Here is a 25,403-nt window from a genome sequence, read left to right on the forward strand (position 1 = left end):
GGGAATGGGTCTGGGTGGGTTGCGGGTCAGTGTGGACTTGTTGGGCCGAAGGGCCTGTTTCCACACTGTAAGTAATCTAATCTTAACCTAAGCTGCATTCCCTCAAATAACAAAAACGTATCCACTCACGGCTTACTAGTGAGGTTGGATTTAATTAGACTGAAAGAAGTGGCATATAATGATGTAATGAATAGTAATGGGTCTGAGGACAGGGACTATTTTAGGGACCACCAAAATCCATTAAGAAGTTGATAAAAGGAAAATGTTTGAATATGAAAGTAAACTAGCCAGCAATATAAAAACAGATTGTAAGAGCTTTTACAAGTGAGAAAAAGGGGTTGAGTTGACAAGTGAGCATTGATCCTTTAGAAGCAGAGACAAAAGAAATTATCATGAGGAATATGGAAATGGTAGAGATATTGAACAAATATCTTTTACTTTCACAGTAAAAGGCACAACTTACTCACTAGAAATAGGGTAATTGAGAGACTGACAAGAATGAGGAAATTATAGTAATTAATATTACAGAGAAGAACTACTGGAGAAACGCAAGGAACCAAAATCCAACATGACTTAATGGTTTTCATCCTAGTGTTCTGAAAACAATAGCTGCAGTGATAATGGATGAGCTGGCTAGAACTTCCCTGAATCACCTGAATCAGGAACAGTTCCTTCAGATTGGAAGTTAGCACACTTTAGTTTGCCATTCAAGAAGGAAGGAAGAAGGGAAACAGGGAACCATAGCGCAGTTAGTTTTATATCAGTAATCTGGGAAAGTACTGGAATTTATTATTGAGGCAGTCTTAACGGCGCATTTAGGAAAGCAGAATATGATTCAGGGAATCACAAAATTGTTATGACACAGAAAGAGAGCACTCAGCCCATCGTGCCTGGTCATCAAAAAAGCATGAGAATGTAATGTCAATTTGCTGCCTCTTCCCTTATCTCTGCCATTGGTTCTATTCAAATAATCATCTAAGGTGTAGAAATTCCAGAAAACGTAGAGGAGTAGGTGAAGTGGGCAGGTGAATGGCAGATGAAGTTCAACCTGGAGATGTATGACATGACTCCAGTATTTGCTGTTCTTTGTTTTAAATGTTTCAATGTCTCAGTTTTGGTGAGACTACACCTGGAATATCGGATGGAATCTTAGTGGATCCTGAACAATGTGTTATGATAGTGAGAAGTTTGAGCTAATCGGTGAGAAAGCAGGTGAAGGCTTTCTCAATGTCAGGGCCAACTTGCTGCATTTTTAAATCGAGTTCTGGGCATAGGATTAAATTCTTGCTGGGGAGCAGTGACATGTCTATTAAGTGGGATCATTGCTTGTTAACTGTCTCATTCACAAGGATCCTCACCTCATTAAAATGGTGCTTTCTATTATACTAATCCGCCAAACTGAAACTAAACATTGCTACCTCTTGATGTTAAAGTCAGTGTGGGTTTTTAGCTACTCCAGGTCAGCACTTGCTCCTCGAACACCCAGTAACAACATCTCAAGGCATAGTTCAGGGTGTGATCTGCATGCATCCGTGTTCACAAATAATGGCATGTGGTGGCCTCTGTGAATTTTCATAACACTCTCTAGCATTTTTTGCAACTCCTTTCTGCACTTTAAAGTTGCATGGCTTGGCCTGGATGAGGCTGCATCTCAGGGCAGCTTTCTTGCTCATTTATTGCTCACTTACTTACTGCCTACCTGCATGCTGTCAATACCCCAGTGTTGCCTTTTATTGTGATGGTACTTTAGCCAGAGCCTAAAGGCTCACATTTCTGCTGTAGAGACCTGCTTTTTACATATATACAGAGTCTGGATCTTAGTCATGCTTATCATCAACTGTCAGTCCACGGGGTGGACATGCTGCCCTATGACACAGTGAGTCGCCAATATCACACAAATGACAAATACCAGCTGTCTGCATGACAAACACATGGCATGAATATCCAACCAAATGCCATGTCATAACATATGTGGGGATATACAGAGGAACCTCGATTATCGGCAATCGATTAACTGAATTTCGGATGATCCGAACAAGATCGCAAGGTCCCGATGCGTGGCTAACTATGTTATCCGGCATTGATTATCCAGCATTCGATTAACTTAACGAAATACTCCCTGCCTGTGTCCTTCCGATAATCGAGGTTCCTATGTAGTTGTACGTCAAGTCAAGGGGGCCTGCTTCCACTCCGGGTATCCCGGCCCCATCAGTCAAAGACAGTGTCTGTACACCTTGTCAAGGAGCTGGGCCACGGTCATTTTCCACTTGGGACTGCCATGGTCGGGGGTTACATCCAACTATGGCCTGGAGAGTGGGCCACAGTCAGTGCTGTAGGGCCATCACAAACAGTTAGGGGAATCTCATACCATCAGTTGAGAAGCAGCAAGGACATCAGTCAGGGTCTGGTTAGCCTTTTCTGTGGATGTCATAAAGTCATAGAGATGCCAACGAGATATCCTAACCTAATGTGGTCCCATTTGCCAGCACTTAGCCCATATCCCTCTAAACCTTTTCAATCATATACCTATCCAGATGTCTTTTAGATGCTGTAATTTTACCAGCATCCACCACTTCCTCTGGCAGTTCATTCCATACACACATCATCCTCTGTATGAAAAAGTTGATCCTTTAATCGCTTTTAAATTTTTCACCTTTCACCCTAAAGCTATGCCCTCTAGTTCTGGACTACCTCATCCCAGCAGTCATGGGATTGGACAGCAATCGGTCCTGAAGATCCATATATTGACCAGTTGAGGGGGATGAAGGGTTGATCTGTGGAAATTGTGAATGTGGACATTCAAGAGAGGGGTAAGAACAGAAATGTGTTGAAGTGGGATCTAGGATGGCAACAGCAGGAAATTGTGCAGATTAGAGGGACACAGAACTGGAGGGTGTTGAAAAATATTGGAGGTCTGGGCTTTGGCAGTAACCACCACCATGGCTTCTCTGGGGGCAGGGATAGTGTATAGGAACACAGTGGGGATCACTGAAGTGTAATGTTGGTGCTTAGTGGGCAAACAGAAAACTTGGAGGTGGAGTCTGATGTGGTGTGTTTATACATGGGTGGAAATAGGCTGTTCAGGAAGTGCAAGTTAAAAGGGGGATGTGGTGACTCTGAATGGGTACCTTGTGACCAAGCTGATCTCAATGCTGAGACAGTCCACCTCAAGCTGCATTCCTTACCATCACTTACCGTTCACAAGAAGTGACCTGCAATCAGATAATGTCTGAGCCAACACCCAGGTTGTCAGTTTGATGAGCAATGCACTTCTACTGAACAGGAAGACGTCGATGGGATAAAGGCATTAACATGTAGCAACATTTCATTAACAATCATATCATTAAACATTCCAAATCATAAAAACAAATATATCAAATTCACACCATTTTGAGGTTCCAATTCTAGTCATAGGTGATGTTCATCATACCTTTGGCCTTTGCAAATTGGATGCAGAAATATCAATGAAGTAGATGGTATAACTATCAGCATTAAGAGAAAAAGAGACTGACCATGACTGACACAGTATTTGTGAGATTTCCAAGGCCACTGAGGGTATGGAATGAATCTTCTCTCCAACAGCACTGTGAGTGCAATGAGAAACTCTACCGCAGGTAATGATAACTTCCGTAGTTGATGTGGGGTTGAAATGGGAAGAGTTCAGAGTGCATGGATTAAGAGAGTGTTCTGCGTTCATCACTCAGATGGTGCAGTTCCTCTTCCAAGTAAGGGTTTATCCCAAAAAACCACGAGACTCTGTACATGGCTCACACGGCTGCAGATGACAGGGTTGCTGAAAATGACTTTTCACCGCCTGGACAGGTCTGGGGGCAGCTGTGTAATACACTCCAAACAGAGTGTGCCGCATCATCCTGGTGCACTGTGCTCTGTGCAATTGCAGCAGCCATCGAAGCGAAGTGCTGGATGAAGAGGTGCAGTTTTCGGAGGAGGAGAACAGATCATTAAGTTTGAAGAAGCTCTCCTTCTGCATGACAGAACTCAGCTGCATGGGGGACTACAAGCTGTACAGGAGCTGATTGACACCCAGTTCCAGTAGATAAGAGCTGGGTACAGCAGATAAATGTGGGATATGAAATATTTATTTGTCATTATGGCAGCTTTTTGTTTGCATTGTGAGGGATAACTGCAGCCTGTACTGGTTTTGTTGGTGTTCAACTTTGACATCTGCAAGTAAAAACATATCTTTGGAAATGTCCGAATGATTGCATGCCTATAATGGGCCCTCCCTGGTCAAAGAGAAGGTGCAGGTCTGCACTGGAGCCAGAGTATCAGTGACTTAGGGAAAGTGATAGGGTGGGAAGTGACAAAGGACAGGTAAGTTGTGTGGCATCATCATGAGACAATGCCTGGGGCAGGAGAGTGGAGCTGTGTGTGCCAGGAAGCATCAGTCATGCCAACTATGTGTCATGACCAACATGTGTTACGGGCTTTTGTGTCATTACATTGCTAGCGGAGAGCTACTCTGTAATGCCAATACTTGGGTTAGTGTTCAGCCGAGGTTTAAAGATGGTGCAGGTCTATTCCAAGATATCCATTGAGTGCAAATGCTTCTGGAAATGTTGGGTGGTAGAGTCTGATTAACATTGGACAGGAAGGGTGCCAGAGAGGTGTGGTAGGTTGTTAATGAAATGGGTTTAGGGCAGTTGGGTAAGAAATATTGTTAGGCCTCATAGAGAGAAACCTTCCATGAAACTTAACAGTTGGCCGAAATTCAGCCTACTGTTTGCAGTTGTGATCTCCATAATTATGAAATGATAGATTTGTGCTGGAAACATGATTAAAAGTTTATTAGATTGGTTTTGGGGAAGAGAGGATTGTCTTATGATGAAAGGATAAGTAAATTTGGTCTATTTTCTGTGAATTTCAGAAAAATCAGAGGTGAACTCATGGAAATCTCCAGATCATGAAGGAACTTGACAAGTTAGATATCAAGACAACAGGCAAACTTTTCCCCTCCCATGAACTGGTGGGTTAGAAAGCAGGAGGGGAAAGATAGGTTAACACCAGAGAGATACACACCCTCTCACTGTCACCTCATAAAATAAGATCTGGGTGGAAAGGCCCATCGCCAATTCAGGCTGGCAATTACTTTTTACCCTAGGCAGAAAAAGCTGACTTATGCAAATGGTAACTAGTGTTGGAGATTGATAGAAAGGAGGCAGCTATTTCATTTGCAGTAATTTGTGTGGGGCCAAGGGACTGCACACAGGGCACGGGATGGTTTCTAAGCCTTTCTCCCTCATACGTCCCAAGCTAGCCATCCCAGTCCACCAAACGACACCTAACGTGTTATGGACCAGAACAAACCCCCTCAAAATATTGGGGGGGGGGGGTTATTTTAAAGGTAAGTGCAAGGCCTTATGCTCTAAATGCAAGTTGAGTGATCAAACTACTTGACTTTAAGGAAAATACACTTTATTTTAACATGCTAGCTAAAGTACAGCCAAAATATGAATAAAATAAAAGAATGAGCTTAGCTGTAACTCTTATCAAAATGCTTAACAAAATCATATATTCTTAACTTCTATAATTAACTGTTCCAATATAGTAACATTCCATACATAAACTTTAGCAAAGGCAAGTCAGTAAAATAGATTGTCTCATGTGCAATTCTAGTAGCAGGAAGAGAACTCCAGCTTTTAGCTGTAACAGAGAGAGGAATAAGAGGCTCTACATGCAGCTTTAAGATCCCAGCAACTGCAGAAAGCTGACATTAAAAATCCTGGTTTTGTGGGAGCTTCACCCCACCCATTCAAGCTGCTTGTACTGTTCCAACTTAAAAAAAAAGTCAGGACCTCACAAGCTTTTTATTTTATTGGCTTTGAACAGCCCACTCAGCACCTCTGTCTCAACCTTTCTTCATAAAAAATACCAGAACAAAATAAACCACTTAATGCCATAGTGTCATCACAATCTCTCTTGGTGCTGATTCATCATCTGGGGACCCAGTGGGGAAGGTGGGGGTTGGGGTGGCTGGGAGGTCATAATCTCCAGTATGGCACCTCTGACACCTCTAATAACCTGTAAAGTTTTTGTGATGATCTGTAGCTCGGGAGCTGGTTGGTCTGTTCACCAAGCTGGTAGATTTGGAAGCATGGTACTCATTCTCAGACTCCATCAACAACCATGTTGACCTGGACCCAATATACAAACCACTGCAATGGAAAACTGGAACTGGTACCAACCGGAAACAGATCAAACAGAACCATATCAATTCAAAGCAGAACAGTACAGCAGTGTTTCACAGGCAGCAATATAGCACTGATTGTATCACTTTGAAAGGGAATGAAATGTCTGCCAGCGAACCTGCCAGCTCAACGAACAGACCAACAACAAATCCATACTATCCTCTGGTGGGACTTCCTGCTCTGGATTCAGAATTTGAGCAACCATTTCACTGCCTGAGTTCATGTAAGATCTGGCAGCTTTCTGACCAAGTTTTACTCCACAAAACTCTGCCGAAAATACTGCCTTTTGTTTCTGCGAGCTGCGGGGTCCAGATAAAGGGACATAGTTTCAAGACAAGGTGTTGATCATTTAGACCTGAAATAGAGTCATAGAGTCGTAGAGATGTACAGCATGGAAACAGATCCTTCGGTCCAACTTGTCCATGCCAACCAGATATCCTAACCTAATCTAGTCCCATTTTCCAGCATTTGGCTCATATCCCTCTAAACCCTTCCAATTCATACAGCTATCCAGAAGATCTATAGAAATTTCTTCACTGAAATGATTATGAATCGTTAGAATTCTCTACTCTGAAGGGCTGTAGATAGCTGTTATGTCATCACATTTGGAGTATATCCTAGTAAATGCCAAACACACAAATGCACCAACCATCTGGATGTTGTCATATGTCTACAGGCCACAGTCTCCTTGCATTGTAGCACTCAATGTACAGGTTGTGATGAGCAATTGAATTATTACATATTAGATTAGATTAGATTAGATTACTTACAGTGTGGAAACAGGCCCTTCGGCCCAACAAGTCCACACCGACCCGCCGAAGCGTAACCCACCCAGACCCATTCCCCTATATTTACCCCTTCATCTAACACTCCAGGCAATTTAGCATGGCCAATTCACCTAACCTGCACATTTTTGGACTGTGGGAGGAAACCGGAGCACCCGGAGGAAATCCACGCAGACACGGGGAGAATGTGCAAACTCCACATAGAGAGTCGCCTGAGGCGGGAATTGAACCTGGGTCTCTGGCGCTGTGAGGCAGCAGTGCTAACCACTGTGCCACCGTGCTGCCCACATCAATCTGCGTGTCATCTGCAAACTTGCTGATCATAGCAACAGTGCCCTCTTCCAGATCATTTAGGTATATTACAAACAACAGTGGCCCCAACACTGACCTCTGTGGAACACCACTGGTCACCTTTCTCCATTTTGAGAAACTCCCTTCAACTACTACTCTCTGTCTCCAGTTGCTCAACCAGTTCTTTATCCACCTAGCTAGAACACCCTGCACACCATGTGACTTCACTTTCTCCATTAGTCTACTATGGGGAACCTTATCAAATGCCTTACCAAAGTCCATGTATATGACATAAAGTGCATAAGAAGTGTAAAACACACAAATTACAGTGTAATAAAAGAATGATAACTAATAGACATTGTTCTAGTGGCAATTTGAAGTTGTGCAAAGAATTTCAGACAGAAAAGAATTTCACTATTGCCTGCATCATGTTCCCTCACTCACTGTGACTCACTCCAACCCTGGAAACCACTAACCCTGCATGCATTCTGCACCATCTACTCCCTCACTCTCAACCCTCAAGTTTTTCTTTATATTAGTTTAGCTGTAAAAAAAAATCATCAGAGATCTTCAAGTAAACAGAATCCATGTCACTCATTTGTGTTATATTAAGGTAACATAAGAATGTTACATGATGGCAGCTGTGATACCTTTTTTAGAAAAGTAAAAGCAAAAAAATCAAAACCCGTACAACATTGCAGGTCAAGACGAACAGTGGTAAAAAAAAAAAATGGCATTCCAGATTTAAGGCTGGGATGGACAGTTTCTTGATCAAAGAATATGGACAGCACAAGATTAACAATTGAATGTTGGAGCAAACCCAATGGCGTTATAAGACCATAAGACCATAAGACATAGGAGCGGAAGTAAGGCCATTCGGCCCATCATGGCTGATGGGCATTTCAACTCCACTTACCCACATTCTCCCCATAGCCCTTAATTCCTTGTGACATAAAGAATTTATCAATCTCTGCCTTGAAGACATTTAGCATCCCGGCCTCCACTGCACTCTGCGGCAATGAATTCCACTGGCTCACCACTCTCTGGCTGAAGAAATGTCTCCACATTTCTGTTCTGAATTTACCCCCTCTAATTCTAAGGCTGTGACCACGAGTCCTAGTCTCCTCGCCTAACGGAAACAATTTCTTAGCGTCCACCCTCTCCAAGCCATGTATTATCTTGTAAGTTTCTATTAGATCTCCCCTTAATCTTCTAAACTCCAATGAATAAAATCCCAGGATCCTCAGCTGTTCCTCATATGTTAGACCTACCATTCCAGGGATCATCTGTGTGAATCTCCGCTGGACACGCTCCAGGGCCAGTATGTCCTTCCTGAGGTGTGGGGCCCAAAACTGGACACAGTACTCCAAATGGGCCCTAACCAGAGCATAATAAAGTCTCAGTAGCACAACGGTGCTTTTATATTCCAACCCGCTTGAGATAATTGACAACATTGCATTCGCTTTCTTAATCACGGACTCAACCTGCATGTTTACCTTTAGAGACTCCTCAACTAGCACTCCCAGATCCCTCTGTACTTTGGCTTTACGAATTTTCTCACCGTTTAGAAAGTAGTCCATGCTTGTATTCTTTTTTCCAAAGTGCAAGACCTCGCATTTGCTCACATTGAATTTCATCAGCCATTTCCTGGATCACTCTTCCAAACTGTCTAGATCCTTCTGCAGCCTCCCCACTTCCTCAGTACTACCTGCCTGTCCACCTAACTTCGTATCATCGGCAAACTTCGCTAGAATGCCCCCAGTCCCTTCATCCAGATCATTTATATATAATGTGAACAGCTGCGGCCCCAACACTGAACCCTGCGGGACACCACTTGTCACCGGCTGCCATTCCGAAAAAGAACCTTTTATCCCAACTCTCTGCCTTCTGTCAGACAGCCAATCCTCAATCCATACCAGTTGCTCACCTTGAACACCATGGGCCCTCACCTTGCTCAGCAGCCTCCCGTGTGGCACCTTATCAAAGGCCTTTTGGAAGTCTAGGTAGATAACATCCACTGGGTTTCCCTGGTCTAACCTACTTGTCACCTCTTCAAAGAACTCCAACAGGTTTGTCAGGCACGACCTCCCCTTACTAAATCCATGCTGACTTGTTCAAATCCGACCTTGCTCTTCCAAGAAGTTAGAAACCTCATCCTTAATGATGGATTCTAGAATTTTACCAACAACCGAGGTTAGGCTAATTGGCCTATAATTTTCTATCTTTTGCCTTGATCCTTTCTTGAACAAGGGGGTTACAACAGCGATCTTCCAATCATCCGGGACTTGCCCTGACTCCAGTGATTTTTGAAAGATCTCAACCAACGCCTCCGCTATTTCCTCACCCACTTCCCTCAGAACTCTAGGATGTAGTCCATCAGGGCCAGGAGATTTATCAATTTTAAGGCCTTTTAGCTTTTCTAGCACTTTCTCTTTTGTAATGGCAACCATACTCAACTCAGCCCCCTGACTCCTTTTAATTGTTGGGATATTACTCATGTCTTCCACTGTGAAGACTGATGCAAAGTACTTATTAAGTTCTCCTGCTATTTCCTGATCTCCCATCGCTAGGCTTCCAGCATCAGTTTGAAGTGGCCCAATGTCTACTCTTGCCTGTCGTTTGTTTCTTATGTATTGAAAGAAACTTTTACTATCATTTCTAATATTACTGGCTAGCCTACCTTCATATTTGATCATCTCCTTCCTTATTTCTCTCTTTGTTATCCTCTGTTTGTTTTTGTAGCCTTCCCAACCTTCTGATTTCCCAGTGTTCTTGGCCACTTTATAGGATCTCTCTTTTTCTTTGATAGATTTCCTGACTTCCTTTGTCAGCCTTGGCTGTCTAATCCCTCCCCGGATAATCTTTCTCTTCTTGGGGATGAACCTCTGTACAGTGTCCTCAATCTTACCCACAAACTCCTGCCATTTTTGCTCTACTGTCTTCCCTGCTAGGCTCTGCTTCCAGTCTATTTTCGTCAGTTCCTCTCTCATGCCCTCATAATTACCTTTATTTAACTGTAACACCATTACATCCGATTTTGCCTTCTCTCTTTCAAACTGCAGACTGAACTCTACCATATTATGATCGCTGCTTCCTAAGTGTTCCCTTACTTTAAGATTTTTTTATAAAGTCTGGTTCATTACATAGCACTAGGTCCAGAATAGCCTGCTCCCTTGTGGGCTCCATGACAAGCTGTTCCAAAAGGCCATCTGTAAGCATTCCATGAATTCCCTTTCTTTGGATCCACTGGCAACATTATTTACCCAGTCCACCTGCATATTGAAGTCTCCCATGATCACCGTGACCTTGCCTTTCTGACATGCCTTCTCTATGTCCCGGTACATGTTGCGCCCCTGGTCCTGACCACTGTTAGGAGGTCTGTACATAACTCCCACTATGGTTTTTTTGCCTTTGTGGTTCCTCAATTCCACCCACAGACTCCACATCATCCGACGCTATGTCATTCAGTGCCATAGATTTAATTTTGTTCTTAACCAACAAGGCAACACCGCCCCCTCTGCCCACCTCCCTGTCTTTTCGATAAGTTGAAAACCCTTGGATGTTTAACTGCCAGTCCTGACCCCCCTGTAACCACGTCTCTGTGATGCCTATCACATCATAATCATTCACGATGATCTGTGCCATTAGTTCGTCTGCTTTGTTACAAATGCTACGAGCATTCAGGTAAAGTGCCTTAATGCTAACTTTCTTATCATTAGAGATATTAGAAGTCATAAGATGTCCTAAGTTATCCTTCCTTTTTGCTGCATTCCCAGTCTGTCTCAAGTTTAAATCTGCCTGCACATATGCTATCCTGCCGCTTATCTTTCCATTTAACTCCATACTCCCTGTCGCTTTCACTTTCCCTTCCCCCCAACTCAGAAGTTTAAAGTCCTACTGACCACCCTATTTATCCTCTTCGCTAGAACATTGGTACCTGATCGGTTCAGGTGGAGACCGTACCAACGGTACAGATCCCCCCGGTTCCAAAACTGATGCCAATGCCCCAATGAAGTGGAATCCCTCCTTCCCACACCAATCCCTTAGCCACGTGCTTTCTTCCTGCTCTTATTTCCTGTGACTTATGTTCTTATATTGTAAAATTCATTGGATTCCTGTTAATGGAGAAATTGTCAAAGATTATTGGGCCCATCCAATTGAAATGTTTTCATGAGTTCTGATCTTAATCCGCTCTTTTAAGTAGGCAGAAGAGAGAGATTTTGGACAAAGGTCAAACTAAGAACTTGGTAAGAACTATCCCGGTTTACTGTTACATTTGACATAGCAATGCACAAATGAATGAGGTATTATGCAATGTATAGAATATCATAGTTACATGTTATATTTGATTTTCATAAGTACTACATGGATATGAACATTACTGTTAAGTGTTATGTTTGACATAGCAATGCACTGATGAATTAGTGTAGAATGTTTTGGTTACTTGTTGTATTGGATTTAGTAATCACTATATGTTAGTATTGTTAGAGTTTTATTTTTAAAAATGCAGGCACACAAAAGTCCACAAGTGCAAATAGATGTCCCAAGCTTAAAGTATTTTTTCCAAATTCAACTAAAACCTCAGAAATAGTGTGCTTGCTTACACACATCAGTCCCAAGATATAATTAGAAAGCAAGAATGTTGCATATCTTTGATGATATTTCAACCTTTCCATGCTGTTTAGTGTTTGACTCTCATTTTTTGTGCATTCTCAAATATCCAGTCCTGTCGAAAATTTGCACCAGAGCTTTCAGCTGCATTGCTCCTGTCCTCTGGAATTTCCTTTCTAAACCACACTACATAATTGCCTCAGCCTCTTCCTGCAAGAACAGTTCAAGAGCACATTTTTGTGTCTGCCTCTCATTTCCCTAAACATTTCCTTTCTTTTTTTACCTTGGGATTTTATTTTACATTAAAGATGTTTTACAGATGAAAATTGTTGTTACCTTGCAAACGCTTCGGGCATGATTTTCCCATTCTTTGTGAAAATGTGGAGAGGTCATGTTTAGCAGCAAATAAACTTCCACTGCTAAGATAACTTACCTGAACATGTGCCACTTCACTTGTTACGAATGTGGAAAAGTTTCTTGGCCTAATGTATGCTTTGGCACTGGTGTCCCAGGTTGGCAGAAGTTGTCAGCTAATCAGATGGTTTGCAACTTTTGAGTCAAGTCACTAATATATTTGGCTGCTTTAGATATTGGACAGTATCATTTCCCATCAATAAGGGAAAGCTAAATGAGTAATTAAAGGACAATTAGTTAAATGTCAGTTTTATGCAAATTCTTCAAATCCATCAGTGCCGATAGAGACCATTTTATCCATTGAATCTGCCCTGATCCTCCGAAGAGCATCCCATTCAGAACCTCCATTCCCATAACCCTGTTTACCATGGTTAATCCATGTAGTCTGCACACTATGAGGCAGTTTAGCACAGTCAATCCACATAACCTGCACATCTTTGGACTGTGAGAGGGAAACTGGAGCACCTGGAGGAAATCCATACAGATGAGGGGAGAATGTGCAAACTCCACACATACAGTCACCTGTTGTTAGAATTGTACATGGGTTTCTGGCGCTATGAGGCAGCCGTGCTAACCACAGTGCCACCCATTATGGTTTTATAATTTTTAAAGATGAGCCACCATAATTTTTTTAGCAGCAAGAGATAGTCAACGTTTTTATTGAAGTTTTTTTCAAATTATTTCATGGATAAAAGAAGTTCAGTACATGGTCATGCATGTGCATGTTCAGAAAGCATTTGATAAGATATATTGCAGCAGAGCAAATAATACAAAACAATGCAGCAAAATGAGCAAAGTATTAGGGTGTGTGCATATTGCTGAAATTAAAGTTGCATTGTAAGTGGTACTGCCAAAGTCTCAATGCTAGATCCTTTCTTACGTGATATAATAAAAATAATGAAACATTATGTAATTAGTTTACATGATATTCTTTTGTCATGGTCCAAATTATTATCTTATATTTTGAATTTGGAAACAGGCATTAAAATTTGAGGTTGTACATATTACCATTTGAAACTGACAGGCAGAAACGGACCAACTAGTTCATCAAGCTGAAATACTCCCCTGATACCCACAAAGTGCCTTGTGCCACCAGATACCATCCCAAGAGACCATCCAGAACCCTCTTACTACAATTTACCTTCTCTTGATCAGCTGTTATTGATTAGATTCCCTACAATGTGGAAACAGGCCCATTGACCCAACCAGTCCACACCGATCCTCCGAAGAGTAACCCACCCAGACCCATTTCCTTCTAACTAATGCTCCTAATACTATGGGCAATTTAGCATGGCCAATTCACCTGACCTGCACATCTTTGGACTGTGGGATTTCCATACCCACCTGTCAACCTCCTGTTTTCTGCCTGTTTCACAAAGTAGTTATCTCTAGCAACTTTCTGATGTAACACACTCCCAATTAAAATTTCACATCAAAATTCATAAAGCAACAAGGTGACAATGGAAATGTATTTTAGAAGTTTACAGTTTAGTCATGGTCTAATACATAATGCATATCAACTCCTCTTTAGACATGCCATAAAGCTGAATACACAGAAATACAATCCAGTACTTGAAGACAGGTCAAGTGGTCTTGGAGCTACACTAGTTAGGCTGCTTTTGGAATATTGCGTACAATTCTGGGCTCCTTCCTATCGGAAGAATGTTGTGAAACTTGAAAGGGTTCAAAAAAGATTTGCAAGGATGTTGGAGGATTTGAGCCACAGGGAGAGACTGAATAGGCTGGGGCTTCTTTCCGTGGAGCGTCGGAGGCTGAGGGGTGACCTGATAGAGGTTTATAAAATCATGAGGGGCATGGATAGGATAACAGAAAAGGTTTGTTCCCTGGGCTGGGGGAGTCCAGAACTTGAGGGCACAGGTTTAGGGTGAGAGGGGAAAGAGATAAAAGGCACCTCGGGGGAACTTTTTCATGCAGAGGGTGGTGTGTGTATAAAATGAGTTGCCAGAGGAAGTGGTGCAGGCTGATACAATTCTAGCATTTAAAAGGCATTTGGATGGGTATATGAATGGAAAGGATTTAGAGGGATATGGGGCAAGTACTGACAAATGGGACTAGATTAGGTTGGGATACCTGAGCAGCATGGACAAGTTGGACCAAAGGGTCTTTTTCTGTGCTGTACATCTCTATGACAAACTGGTAGTCATTTGTCTGGAGTTTTACATAAGAATAATAACTATGGAATTGTTGTATCTCTCTTGTGCATTAATGTATATCCATTTATTAATTATAAATAGCTACCATATGATACACATTCCAGTGTCTAGTCCCTATTTCTAGTACGTATTGCTTTAAACAGATGACTTAGAGTGCAACATGAACTGTACAGGTCCTATTGTTTTTCTGGCTTTGCTTTGGTCACATGGGAATCTTATTGGTTATACTCTTGCAACACATGATCAATCAACGAATGAGCTAAGTATTAATCTTATGAACATTTTTGATAGGGTAACCGAGGAAGACTACTGTGGTTAGAATGTGAGTAACAACTTCAAATTGTCTGACGGTTAGGAACTCTCTTGTAAAATTGTGTTCATATTATGGTTACTGATTTCTGCTCAATTACATATATGAAATATATAATTTTCAAGAGAGATAGACAGATATTCTGAATGTTAGTTGGGCAATGTAACAATAATGCCCAACTCAACACCTAGTTAGATTACTGATGAAGTGAAAGCCACGTAAAAGAAGGTGACAATGTGAAGATGGCCTGTAAACTTGTTCCATGCTGTTCAAAGGTATCCTCTGCACAAGGCAATATTGCAGAATGTCTTTATGGCGACAGAGAAGGGTAATTTGAGAATACTGTATAATGTATTTCTGCATGATGTTTGCCAGGTAAGTGTGCCTCTAATCTAGGAGGTAAATGGGTGGTGGGGGGAGAGGGTGGGGGGTGTCAGTGAGAGGGTACTGGTCAAGTGGGGAAAATCCAATTTATCTGGTATCTTTTAATTTAATCCCAACATCTTCCAATAAAAAAAAGAGAAATTCCCAATGGGTAGCCCATTGGAGCAACATCATAAACTCAAGAAGAGCAAGTGCCAAACTGGTTGGCGTGCAATCCCAACCAAGTAAGTTGATTTTTGTTTATTCATTCATGGAATACAGGTGTTGCAGTCTAAGTCAGCATTTAATTCCCATTCCTAATTGCCCATGAGGAATATTGAAATTGAGACATAGCCACACCTCCACATTGGATGATTCTGGAGAAAATAATACAGGATTAAGAAAGGTCATCTGATAAACAGACTCTTGCACAAAATGAACCTGCACAGTGACAGATGAAAGGAAAAAAAGCAAAACCTATCCCAGGCAGTTTCAGAAATTGTCATTTTTTTATGGTTCTGAAAAATTCAACATTCAATGACCTCACATTGGCTCAATGTTTGTTGTTTTTCCCATTTCATCAATGTGCCTGTCCTACTTACAGGAAGGCATATTGCGTAGTGATCAGTGTTTTGTTAAAAAAAACTTATGTTTCAGTAAACAGTTGCAGAGGGTTGCACATTCTCCATAATATTTCATCTGTCAAATGCACAACAGAATCCTGTTAAGATGCACTGCTAAGCAACTTGGTAAAATAAACTAAAATGTGTGCACAATTATCTTGATAATCTTTCGAAGATGAAGCAATTTCTTCCCAATCATTCCTACCCTCCCATTATTTTTCTTTCATTGTCTCTAGGCTATCGTTCTCAACACTGGGGAGTAGTCTCTGGTGTTTCACTCCAAAAAAGAACTGTTCTTTTCACCTCACTGCAGTAAAGTTCTTGAGCTTGAATATGCCCAGTTCAGAAGCATGCTGAAAACTAAAGCAACTGAAAGGAACAGGATTAGGTATATTCCTGTCCTGAAGAAGTGTGCATGTGAACACAGAGAAAATTATCTTTAAATGAATTTCATCAAAAGTGACAGCAAATTCTACTCAGTCTCACCCATAGACCATAGCTACCATAAATGCCAATGTCAGTGTAATTTAGTTCTCTGTACATTCAGTTAAGATGTAGCAGAGTAAAGTGGATAGAGTGAATTTGATTGATCTGATAAAGTACTAGTTTTAGTGCTGCATGCCTCAAAACACTGCAACCAAGTTATTCCAGAGCATAGGAACACAGTGATAGACAATGGCCATTCAGCTCCTTGAGCCTGCTCCCCCATTCAACCTCATTTTTGGCTAATCAGCACTTCAACGCTAATTGTCCACCTTTATCCTATGTCATTGATAATGCTACCTCTCAAAACTCTTTGATCTCAGTCTTGCAAGTTTCCTTTGATCCTGCATCCAGAGTCTTTAGGTGGATATGTTCTAGATTATTCTTACACTTTGTTTGCAGCTTTGGCAGTAGCACCTTCTTGATAATATGGAAAGCTGACCAAATATTATATATCTGTAAAAGCAAAACAAATACAGTCCAGTCAACTGCTGTTCTTATCATCTTCCACTTCATGAAAGGAAACCTCCATTATGCCATCGAACAATATCTACTCACCAAAGGTTACTCTTCAACGCTTACTTTTGGATCTATCAGAACTCTTCAGGCTTGCATGCCCAGTTCAAAACCTTTCTCAAAACAAGGTCCAATGACAGGCAATGATTGGGAGCAGAGTTGGGGTCATGATGAATGAGTCAGTGGCGATGGGAGTGGGGGGGGGGGGGGAGAGAAAGACGGAGAGAGAGAAGGGGAGAGAGAGAGAGAAAACACATGGTGGATGGGATGCTACTGTTGGGACGATTGCCTCCAGTTGTTCCTGAAGAAGGGCTTATGTCCGAAACGTCGATTCTCCTGTTCCCTGGATGCTGCCTGACCTGCTGCGCTTTTCCAGCAACACATTTTCAGCTCTGATCTCCAGCATCTGCAGACCTCACTTTCTCCTCCAGTTGTACCTAGCACCTGGAAAGGAGGCCTCCCCCACTTTTCACAGCAGCCCACAGTGTAGGATTTAGAGCTTCAATTTTACTTTAATTTTCAGATCTAAGTCAATTACAATTAATCTGGGTTTAGAGAACTCAGTTTACTCGTCTTTGTTTATTGCAAGAACCATGCCAAGTATAAATTTGTCTTTACAAGCTTTATAGAATTTATTAATTTTATTATAAAATGTACAAAAGACACTCTGGAGGCAGGAAGCATATTTCCGCTGATGGGTGAGTCCTGAACCAGAGGACATAGTTTAAAAATAAGGGGTAGGCCACTTAGAACAGAGTTGAGGAGAAACTTCTTCACCCAGAGAGTTGTGGGTGTATGGAATGCTCTGCCACAGAAGGCTGTGGAGGCCAAGTCTCTGGATACTTTCAAGAAAGAGTTGGATAGAGCTCTTAAGGATAGTGGAATCAAGGGTTATGGGGATAAAGCAGGAATAGGATACTGATTGAGGATGATCAGCCATGATCATAATGAATGGTGGTGGTGGTTCGAAGGACAGAATGGCCTACTCTGCACCTATTGTCTATTGTCTATGGTCTATTGTCAATACTTAGTAAAAGCAATGATTTTCAGCTGATCCATTCCGGGTTATCAATTCTTGACACTGGTCAATTGGGCACGGGTCTCTTTTTCTCCTCCTTGGTATCTCTTTTGGCACAAGGAACCACAAAGAATCACCACTTAGTAACCACTTATTAGCTAAACAATATGGCCTCAATTCTGATTTGTTTCTTGAAATGTAATCATCACTTCTTACTGTCTCCTGATTCATTCTTTGACATACTGATCACTTTGTAAGATCACACCCTTTATGACAGCTTAGTTTACTAACTGCATAGATTATTCTCAAGATCATGCCAGGAAAACCATGAATGCATTTGTTTAGAGTATGTAGTGTCACCTCCTAGTGATTACCCATCATCCCGAATCTCCCAACTGATGCATCTGTTCCTCAAAACCTATCAATATCTTTTTAAAGAAAAGAACTATGTGTTACTATGAAATAACTGTTGATGCCTGAAACAAATTATTGCTCAAAATCACCAAAGAATTGTAATAGATAGAGCTATTACATACTTTAAGTTTCAAAACTAAACAATTTTAAAATATTGCTGTTTCTTTAAGTGAAAACTGTGTCCTCTTCAAATGTATTTGCACATTTGCCAGCCTAAGTTTACATTAGTCTAAGTCATTAAAGCAACCATTAAACCATAAACCTATGACTTTACATTTAGCTAGGTAAAAATAACATAACAGTGTCAAACCTCATTAACACCCATTAAATCTGAGTGGTGGTGCGAGGAAACCATTACTTAATTGCCTACTTAAGGACTTTACTTGGGTTGTGGGCAAGCTGTCCAGACACAGGTTATTCATGCATTAAGTTGTGATGAGTCAACAGACAGGTAGTGCGCACTTCCTTTACAGTGTTTCTGCTTATAGGTGGCTTGTAAAATTCAGCCAATTATCTTTGTTTCCCTCTCCACAGATGCTGTCTGACCTGCTGAATATTTTCAGCAATTCCTTTTTGTCAGATTTTCAGCATCTGCAGTGTTTTCATTTTATAATTGTTGCTAACTGCAGAAGACTTCAAAACTAAAACTTAAGAATTTCCACTGCTATTTTGTGGACAATGAAACTACAACTGTCCATTTTGAAACTTAATTGAAAATTGATAAGAAACAGGTATTTTAAAAGCATTACTAAATTCTCATAATTTAGAGTATCTGTTCAGTCAAAAGCCATGAAGTAATATTTCATTGTAAATTAACTTGTAATAATTGACATGTCTTTTCCATTTTTTTAAAATTGAAACAGAAATTCCAGTGATTCTTCCCTCTGACCTCAGAGGTGAGAAAGGTGCTCCAGGAAAACCTGGGCCAAGAGGACCTCCTGGATTGCCGGGAATTCCAGGGAAACCAGGAAATGGAAAGCCAGGTCTTCCAGGACGGACTGGACCACCTGGAGCACCAGGGCTGGCAAGCTTTGGAAAACCAGGAATTCCAGGACAACCCGGTAAACCAGGTATTAGGGGAATTCCAGGACCTAAAGGCGATATTGGACCAAGAGGGGATATGGGACCCAGAGGCCTTCCGGGGCCCCCAGGATTACCTGGGCCTTCAGGTTTCTCTGTCGTTGGTAAGCCAGGAGCTCCAGGAGCGGATGGATCACCAGGGCTTAGAGCAGAGCCGGGTCTAAAGGGAGAACGTGGTCCCCCAGGGGAGCGTGGTCCCAAAGGTGAAAATGGGTACGGCAAACCTGGTGCTCCAGGTCCGAGAGGTAAGGAAGGGGCACCAGGTAAGCCTGGACCTCCGGGCCAGCCTGCAAGAGGAAAACCAGGAATTAATGGTTTACCTGGTGCCCCTGGTGAGAAAGGGGAAGAAGGACCACCAGGTGAATCAGGACTTCCAGGTCCACCTGGTCCTCAGGGGCCAGCAGGAAAGCCAGGATTGAATGGCATGGGAAAGCCAGGTCAGAATGGGTTATCAGGAATTCCGGGATCTAAAGGTCAAAAGGGGGAGGTGGGACCTCCTGGTGTTCGTGGTCTGCCTGGACCACCAACATATGCAAAGCCTGGAATAAATGGACTTAAAGGTGAGCGGGGCCTTCCTGGGAAACCTGGTGCCCCAGGAATCAATGGCGAACCAGGATTAAATGGCTTGAATGGTGAACCTGGAGCTATGGGGGAGCAGGGCCCTCCAGGCCCTGTGGGTCCTAAAGGATTCATGGGGAAACCAGGTATTCCAGGTGTCAAAGGTGACATTGGGATCATTGGGCCACCAGGTCTGAAAGGAATGCAAGGTGACCATGGACAGAATGGGTTACCTGGGAAACCGGGTGTGTCTGGAGAGAAAGGTTTGCGTGGGCCTCCAGGATCACCAGGCAAAATTGGTCAAAAAGGTGAAGCTGGGCATACAGGGGTCCCTGGAGCACCAGGGATAGCTGGTCCTGTAGGACCCAAAGGGGAACCAGGGCAGGCAGGTCAACCTGGACCAAGGGGCTCTTCAGGAATACCTGGTCTTCAGGGGCCTTCGGGACCAATAGGACCTACAGGTTTACCAGGTCCCAAAGGAGAAAGAGGACCACCAGGTTTGCCAGGAGAAGGCATAGTAGGTGAACCAGGAAGGACAGGACCAATGGGTCAGCCTGGAAGTCCTGGAATACAAGGAATGAATGGAGCCCAAGGTCCTCCAGGGCCACCTGGTCCACCAGGCCCACCGGGACTTCTCATTAATGGGGAATTAACAGGTGTATCAGGCCTTCAGGTAGATGGAGCTGTGGACGGTGCAAAAATACCAGGGAATGGAAAACCAGATTATGGAATAGGAGAAATCTCTGCAAAGGTAGCTCCTGCCTTCACAGCAATTTTGACAAAACCATTTCCACCATCAGGGGCACCCATTAAGTTTGACAGGATTTTGTACAATGGACAAAGTGGATACAATCCTGCAACTGGACTATTCACGTGTCAAATACCAGGCGTCTACTATTTTGCTTATCATGTGCATGTCAAGGGAACCAATATTTGGGTGGCACTGTATAAGAATAACGTGCCTGCAACATACACATATGATGAATATAAGAAAGGATACCTTGACCAAGCATCGGGAAGTGCTGTACTGGAACTTAAAGAGCATGACCAAGTATGGGTCCAGATGCCTTCAGACCAAGCCAATGGGTTATATTCTACTGAATACATCCATTCCTCTTTCTCAGGATTCCTACTTTGCCCAACATAACGTTGATCAACTTGAATTAGTGGATATATATATTGTGTAGTAATAAACTGTATCAAGAGAGACAGAGTATCACTGGAAAAAGCACATGTGTTATTGTCTGTTGCTACATTTTTCCAGTTTTGAAGAAGCCTTAAAAGCCTCTCGGTGACAACCAATAAAGTATAACAACAACATGGCAGACATTTCAACTAGTGGCTGCACGTGTCTCCAGCTTATGTTGCAATGGATTAAATATAGAACTGTTGCATTTATATGAGCAGTTAGAGGCAAAACTTAACTTCATTTGCAATGCAAGTCAATATGATGTCTGTTACTTGTACTCCCTGTGCCTACTCTTGAGTAATGTTCTACCTAAGGATACCTTTCTTGTTTCTACACATTTGTACCATTGACAGAAAACAAAACTATATTACCCAGTTGTATTCTAGTTATTTTAACCATAACTTTTGAAGTGCAATACATGGTGAATGGTGATCCATAGTGAATTCAGACAACTGGACACACTGTAAACTGGGTGAGAATGAAAACATTGCAAACTGGTAATCATCACCACTTGCTTGAATTTTAAATTTCAAACTAACATGTTATGATAGCGAGAAAAAGATCTAAGGTTAAGCAATGTAGTGCAAAATAAGTGTTTCTTTTGTACTGTTTTGATGATTTGTATTTTGCGTTATTGCGGTGACCTGAAATATTGCTGAGTTTCAATTTGATTGCAGTTAAAGGATGATGTATAGTGAACTATATACATTTTAAATCAACCTATCCAGAAATGCCATGACATACCTCTGGAATAGGTGACTTGAACCCAGGCTTCCTGACCCAGAGATCAGGAATACAATGACTGTGCCAGAAGAAACCCTCACATTGAACTACAGACATTTTCTAATCTGTAGAAACATTGAACTCTACTGAACCAAAATCAACACGTGCACATGTCTCTCAGATACGTGCAGCTCAGTTACTCACTAACTTAATTCAATTGGCTGATTCTACTAGAGGACTGACACGCCAGTATTTTCCCATTGTCAAAGACTGTGAAATGTTTAGTCTTTCTCAAACTCAACTCAAAACCTACTCAATTACAATTACAAAAAAAAAAATTCAAAGTTAAGACAAGGGAATTTACAACAAAATTAAGACTTGACAGCATCATTTTTTTTAAAATGGCAATTGTAAAATCTGATAAAGGATCCATGAGAGGCATATATGATGCTGAGTTCAAAGAGTTCTAGAGATGGACCATTGTTTTCTGTAGAAGCCATACTATATATTGTCTCATGTTGGATTGGATCAGTACAGTTTCTGTGGCATTTTTGCAATAGTTACAGCTGTTTTATTCACAGGGAGGCATAAATGCAGTAGCTGTCACTTTAAAGTTCCAGATGTTATTTCCGATTATTACATTTGTTTTCAAGGAACTTTCTAATGTAAAACATTTTCTGATCTCATATAGCTTAATTGTATATGCCTTTGAAAATGTTTACAAATTTTGGTAAATTTTCTTCAACTGAATTTTACCTTACTAAAAATTATTATAATTGAATTACTTGGGTTAGTTAATTTTCAAATGTCTTACCAGTGCCTTTTTTTTGTACTTTAAAACAATAGTATCTTTCTCTGGCCAAATAAATCCTTGTAATTTGACCTTTCAAGCACAAAGGCTGAAAGGATAATTAAGAAAATATAAACAGTATTATAAGAAGCAATAATTTATTTATTTTAAAGGATTTTCACCCAAAATTGAATTTAACTAATACTTGAGTGCATGAATTGTTCATATACTAATAATCACCAAAATTAACTACAAGGCACAAGTATAAAGTAATTGACATAATAATTACATTATGATAAACTAGTCTTTTACAAAATTTTTGGCAGATTATTTTTGCTATCATTGAAACATAATATTAATACTCCCTACAATTAAAATAGTTTTTGGCTAAGAAATTGAGCAGAGCCTATTTTTGGCTCTTTCAGAAGCCTGCACTCAAATTAGGAAGCCTAAGAAATCTGGGACTTTATGTCTTGGACCTGACTGTCACATGAAAGGTGCAGTGATAGGAACATGCACAGGCTTGTGTGATAATGTCTAGGTGAGTGATTGATTGAATCAGTTTGAGGCAATCTGGAGGAGAAATGGCGAGACCACAAATTTTTTTTGATGGGAGGGGAATGTTAGGAGATCAGAACAGATCATTGGAGGGATTAGCAACCATGTTGGCAAGCCACTGAGCACAATTTCTGAGTAAGGGCTAGGAGGTCAGGATCAGGCCCAAGCACGAGTCTGAAAAGAGGCCTAGAAGTTATCTGGGAGTGAGGTTGGAAATCCTGAAACTAAGAGTGGCACTGTTTAAGGTGAGCACACTGACCTTTTCATTCTGTGCTGAGCATTGATTTTTCAAAAGGCAATTAACACTGATGCCGATTGGCTCAGGTGCAAGCCAAAATGGCAAAAGAGAGCCAAAGGAAGGAATTGATCCCTAATTTGCATGTGGTTTAATGCCTGCATCTGATATGGGTGATGGACATCTCATGTTTGGTTTTCATCAAAATGGCATGAACCTTGGCTCGCAATGGAATTACATACATGTGACACAAAGATCATATTCGACACAAAATGGCACTCATAATGCCCAACACTGGGGGCTATGTAGCAGAATTTCTAAGCCTAACTTTAAGTGTTGGTAATCGCATCCATAGAATCAAAGCTTTATGTAAAAGGCCATTAGTTCATCATAGTTTTCATAGAAAATAATGCCCAACTTGAAAGATTCTTCACAGACTGTACCTTGACTATTTTTTTATGGAACCATAAATGTATTGTGCACACATTCTGTGACAAAGACAATCAAATTATCACTTTTTACTAGCACAAAGGAAATAAAATTTAAAAATGCATAAAATTCAATTTCAAAACAACATGCTGACAGTAATTGCTTCAGCCAATATAACATATTACTGAAATTACAAGTACTGTCAAGAAAATCATACATCATGGAAATTTTAAGGACTAGCTATATTGCTTTTAAATTATTTTTAAAAGTAAAGGGATGTGCCATTTTATGCATGTCTTCTTCAAACTAAACCACTCCAGTTATTGTGAAATAGCTCAAATGCTCTTTCACATTCCTTAATCATTTTGATTGTACAATTGAAAATATGAGTCTCCGTCAATCGAAACAAAGGCACAGGTAAAAGGCTTGGAAAGGTTAATAGGTATGAATTTGTTAGCATTAATCTAATTATGATTTTGCCAATTTGGTGCTGGAAGTCAGCAAACTGAAAAGTTCACTCTTCTACAATAAAGTCAATACTTACATTTCCTTCTAAATATTTTAGCATGTATTGTACTTTATTAATCTGTTAAGTCAAATATCAATACAGTATAACAATTCCAGCATGACAAAATTGCATTCCAATGTTCAGTAATATATTCAACTTTTCATAACCTGTTGTTTTCACGTGAAATCGTATTTCAAATCATTAATGGGTTGTTAATTATGGAGGAAAACAGGCATTCTCCCTTGTTTAGTAAAATAAGAATTTCACCCTCCATGGCTTTGATTGCCAGATTATAGAAGGAAATGTTCTTTTTTTGTAAATACTTATATGCACTGTACTAGTAACTGGTAAAATGCACTCTTATTTTATTTGAATTGAAAACCAGACTCTTCTTTGAAAGCTAAACTACTTGATTGTATTGATTCAACATCAATAAAAGATTTCCTGATATAAAAGATTTGCATTTGTCCTGTTTGTTTAGATCCAATAAGATGTTTTCAGTTTCTTTTTCTAGTCAGAGTTTTCTTACAGAATATGATTCACAGCTACAAAGACTATTCAAATTTTCTACCTGATTTTAGTGGGAGACAGAAACAGACATTTTTTCCAAGATTATTTGTTTGTTATTATGGGTGCAATTGTCCCATCCCCGGATGTGGTAAGAGAGATGGGACAAAGAGGAAGTAATTGGGTAAGATGGCCCTGGAGGGATACTTGTCCCCTTCTTGCTACCTCACTAATTAGAGTGAGAAGTTCCATTGGAGACTTGCCCAACCTACCACCAATTAAGATCTTAAGTGGTCTATTAATAGCTATTTTGATGCTTCAACTCATAACTTTCTCAATTACCTGTCTCTCAGCAAGCAAGAAAGATGGCTGGTTTCCAAACTAAGTAAGCAGGACAACCTGTCTGCTCCGTTTTATCCAATTTGGAGGCAATCAGGGCCATGAATGAGAGGAAAGACAGTTGCTTTACAAATCCCATCAATGTCTTATTTAATCTTGAACAGGTCCGATATCTTTACAGAAGCTATACTATGAACTGAAAATGCTTTAGAAAAAATGATTACTGAACAGCATACAGAGAGCAGAAAGATCCCTGGATCCACTTCTAGCCTGCCT

The 25,403-nt window shown here is 41.0% G+C and overlaps 1 protein-coding gene across 6 annotated transcripts in view; it reads left to right on the top strand.

The window, feature by feature from the left end:
* col8a2 (collagen, type VIII, alpha 2) overlaps positions 1-24,732 on the top strand; it is a 180,027-nt gene extending 155,295 nt beyond the window's left edge. For all 6 annotated transcript variants that reach the window (XM_087976823.1, XM_087976824.1, XM_087976822.1 and 3 more), the window contains one exon: positions 19,075-24,732. In XM_087976823.1, coding sequence (XP_087832949.1) covers positions 19,075-20,996 — 1,922 coding nt within the window. In that variant the 3' untranslated portion in view covers positions 20,997-24,732. The remainder of the gene's footprint in view (positions 1-19,074) is intronic.
* The last annotated feature ends 671 nt before the right edge of the window (positions 24,733-25,403 follow it).

This window comes from Chiloscyllium plagiosum, unplaced genomic scaffold, assembly GCF_037043375.1.
Source record: "Chiloscyllium plagiosum isolate Xiang-an unplaced genomic scaffold, Cpla_swu_hap1 HiC_scaffold_30, whole genome shotgun sequence".
NCBI classification, from domain to species: Eukaryota; Metazoa; Chordata; class Chondrichthyes; order Orectolobiformes; family Hemiscylliidae; genus Chiloscyllium; species Chiloscyllium plagiosum.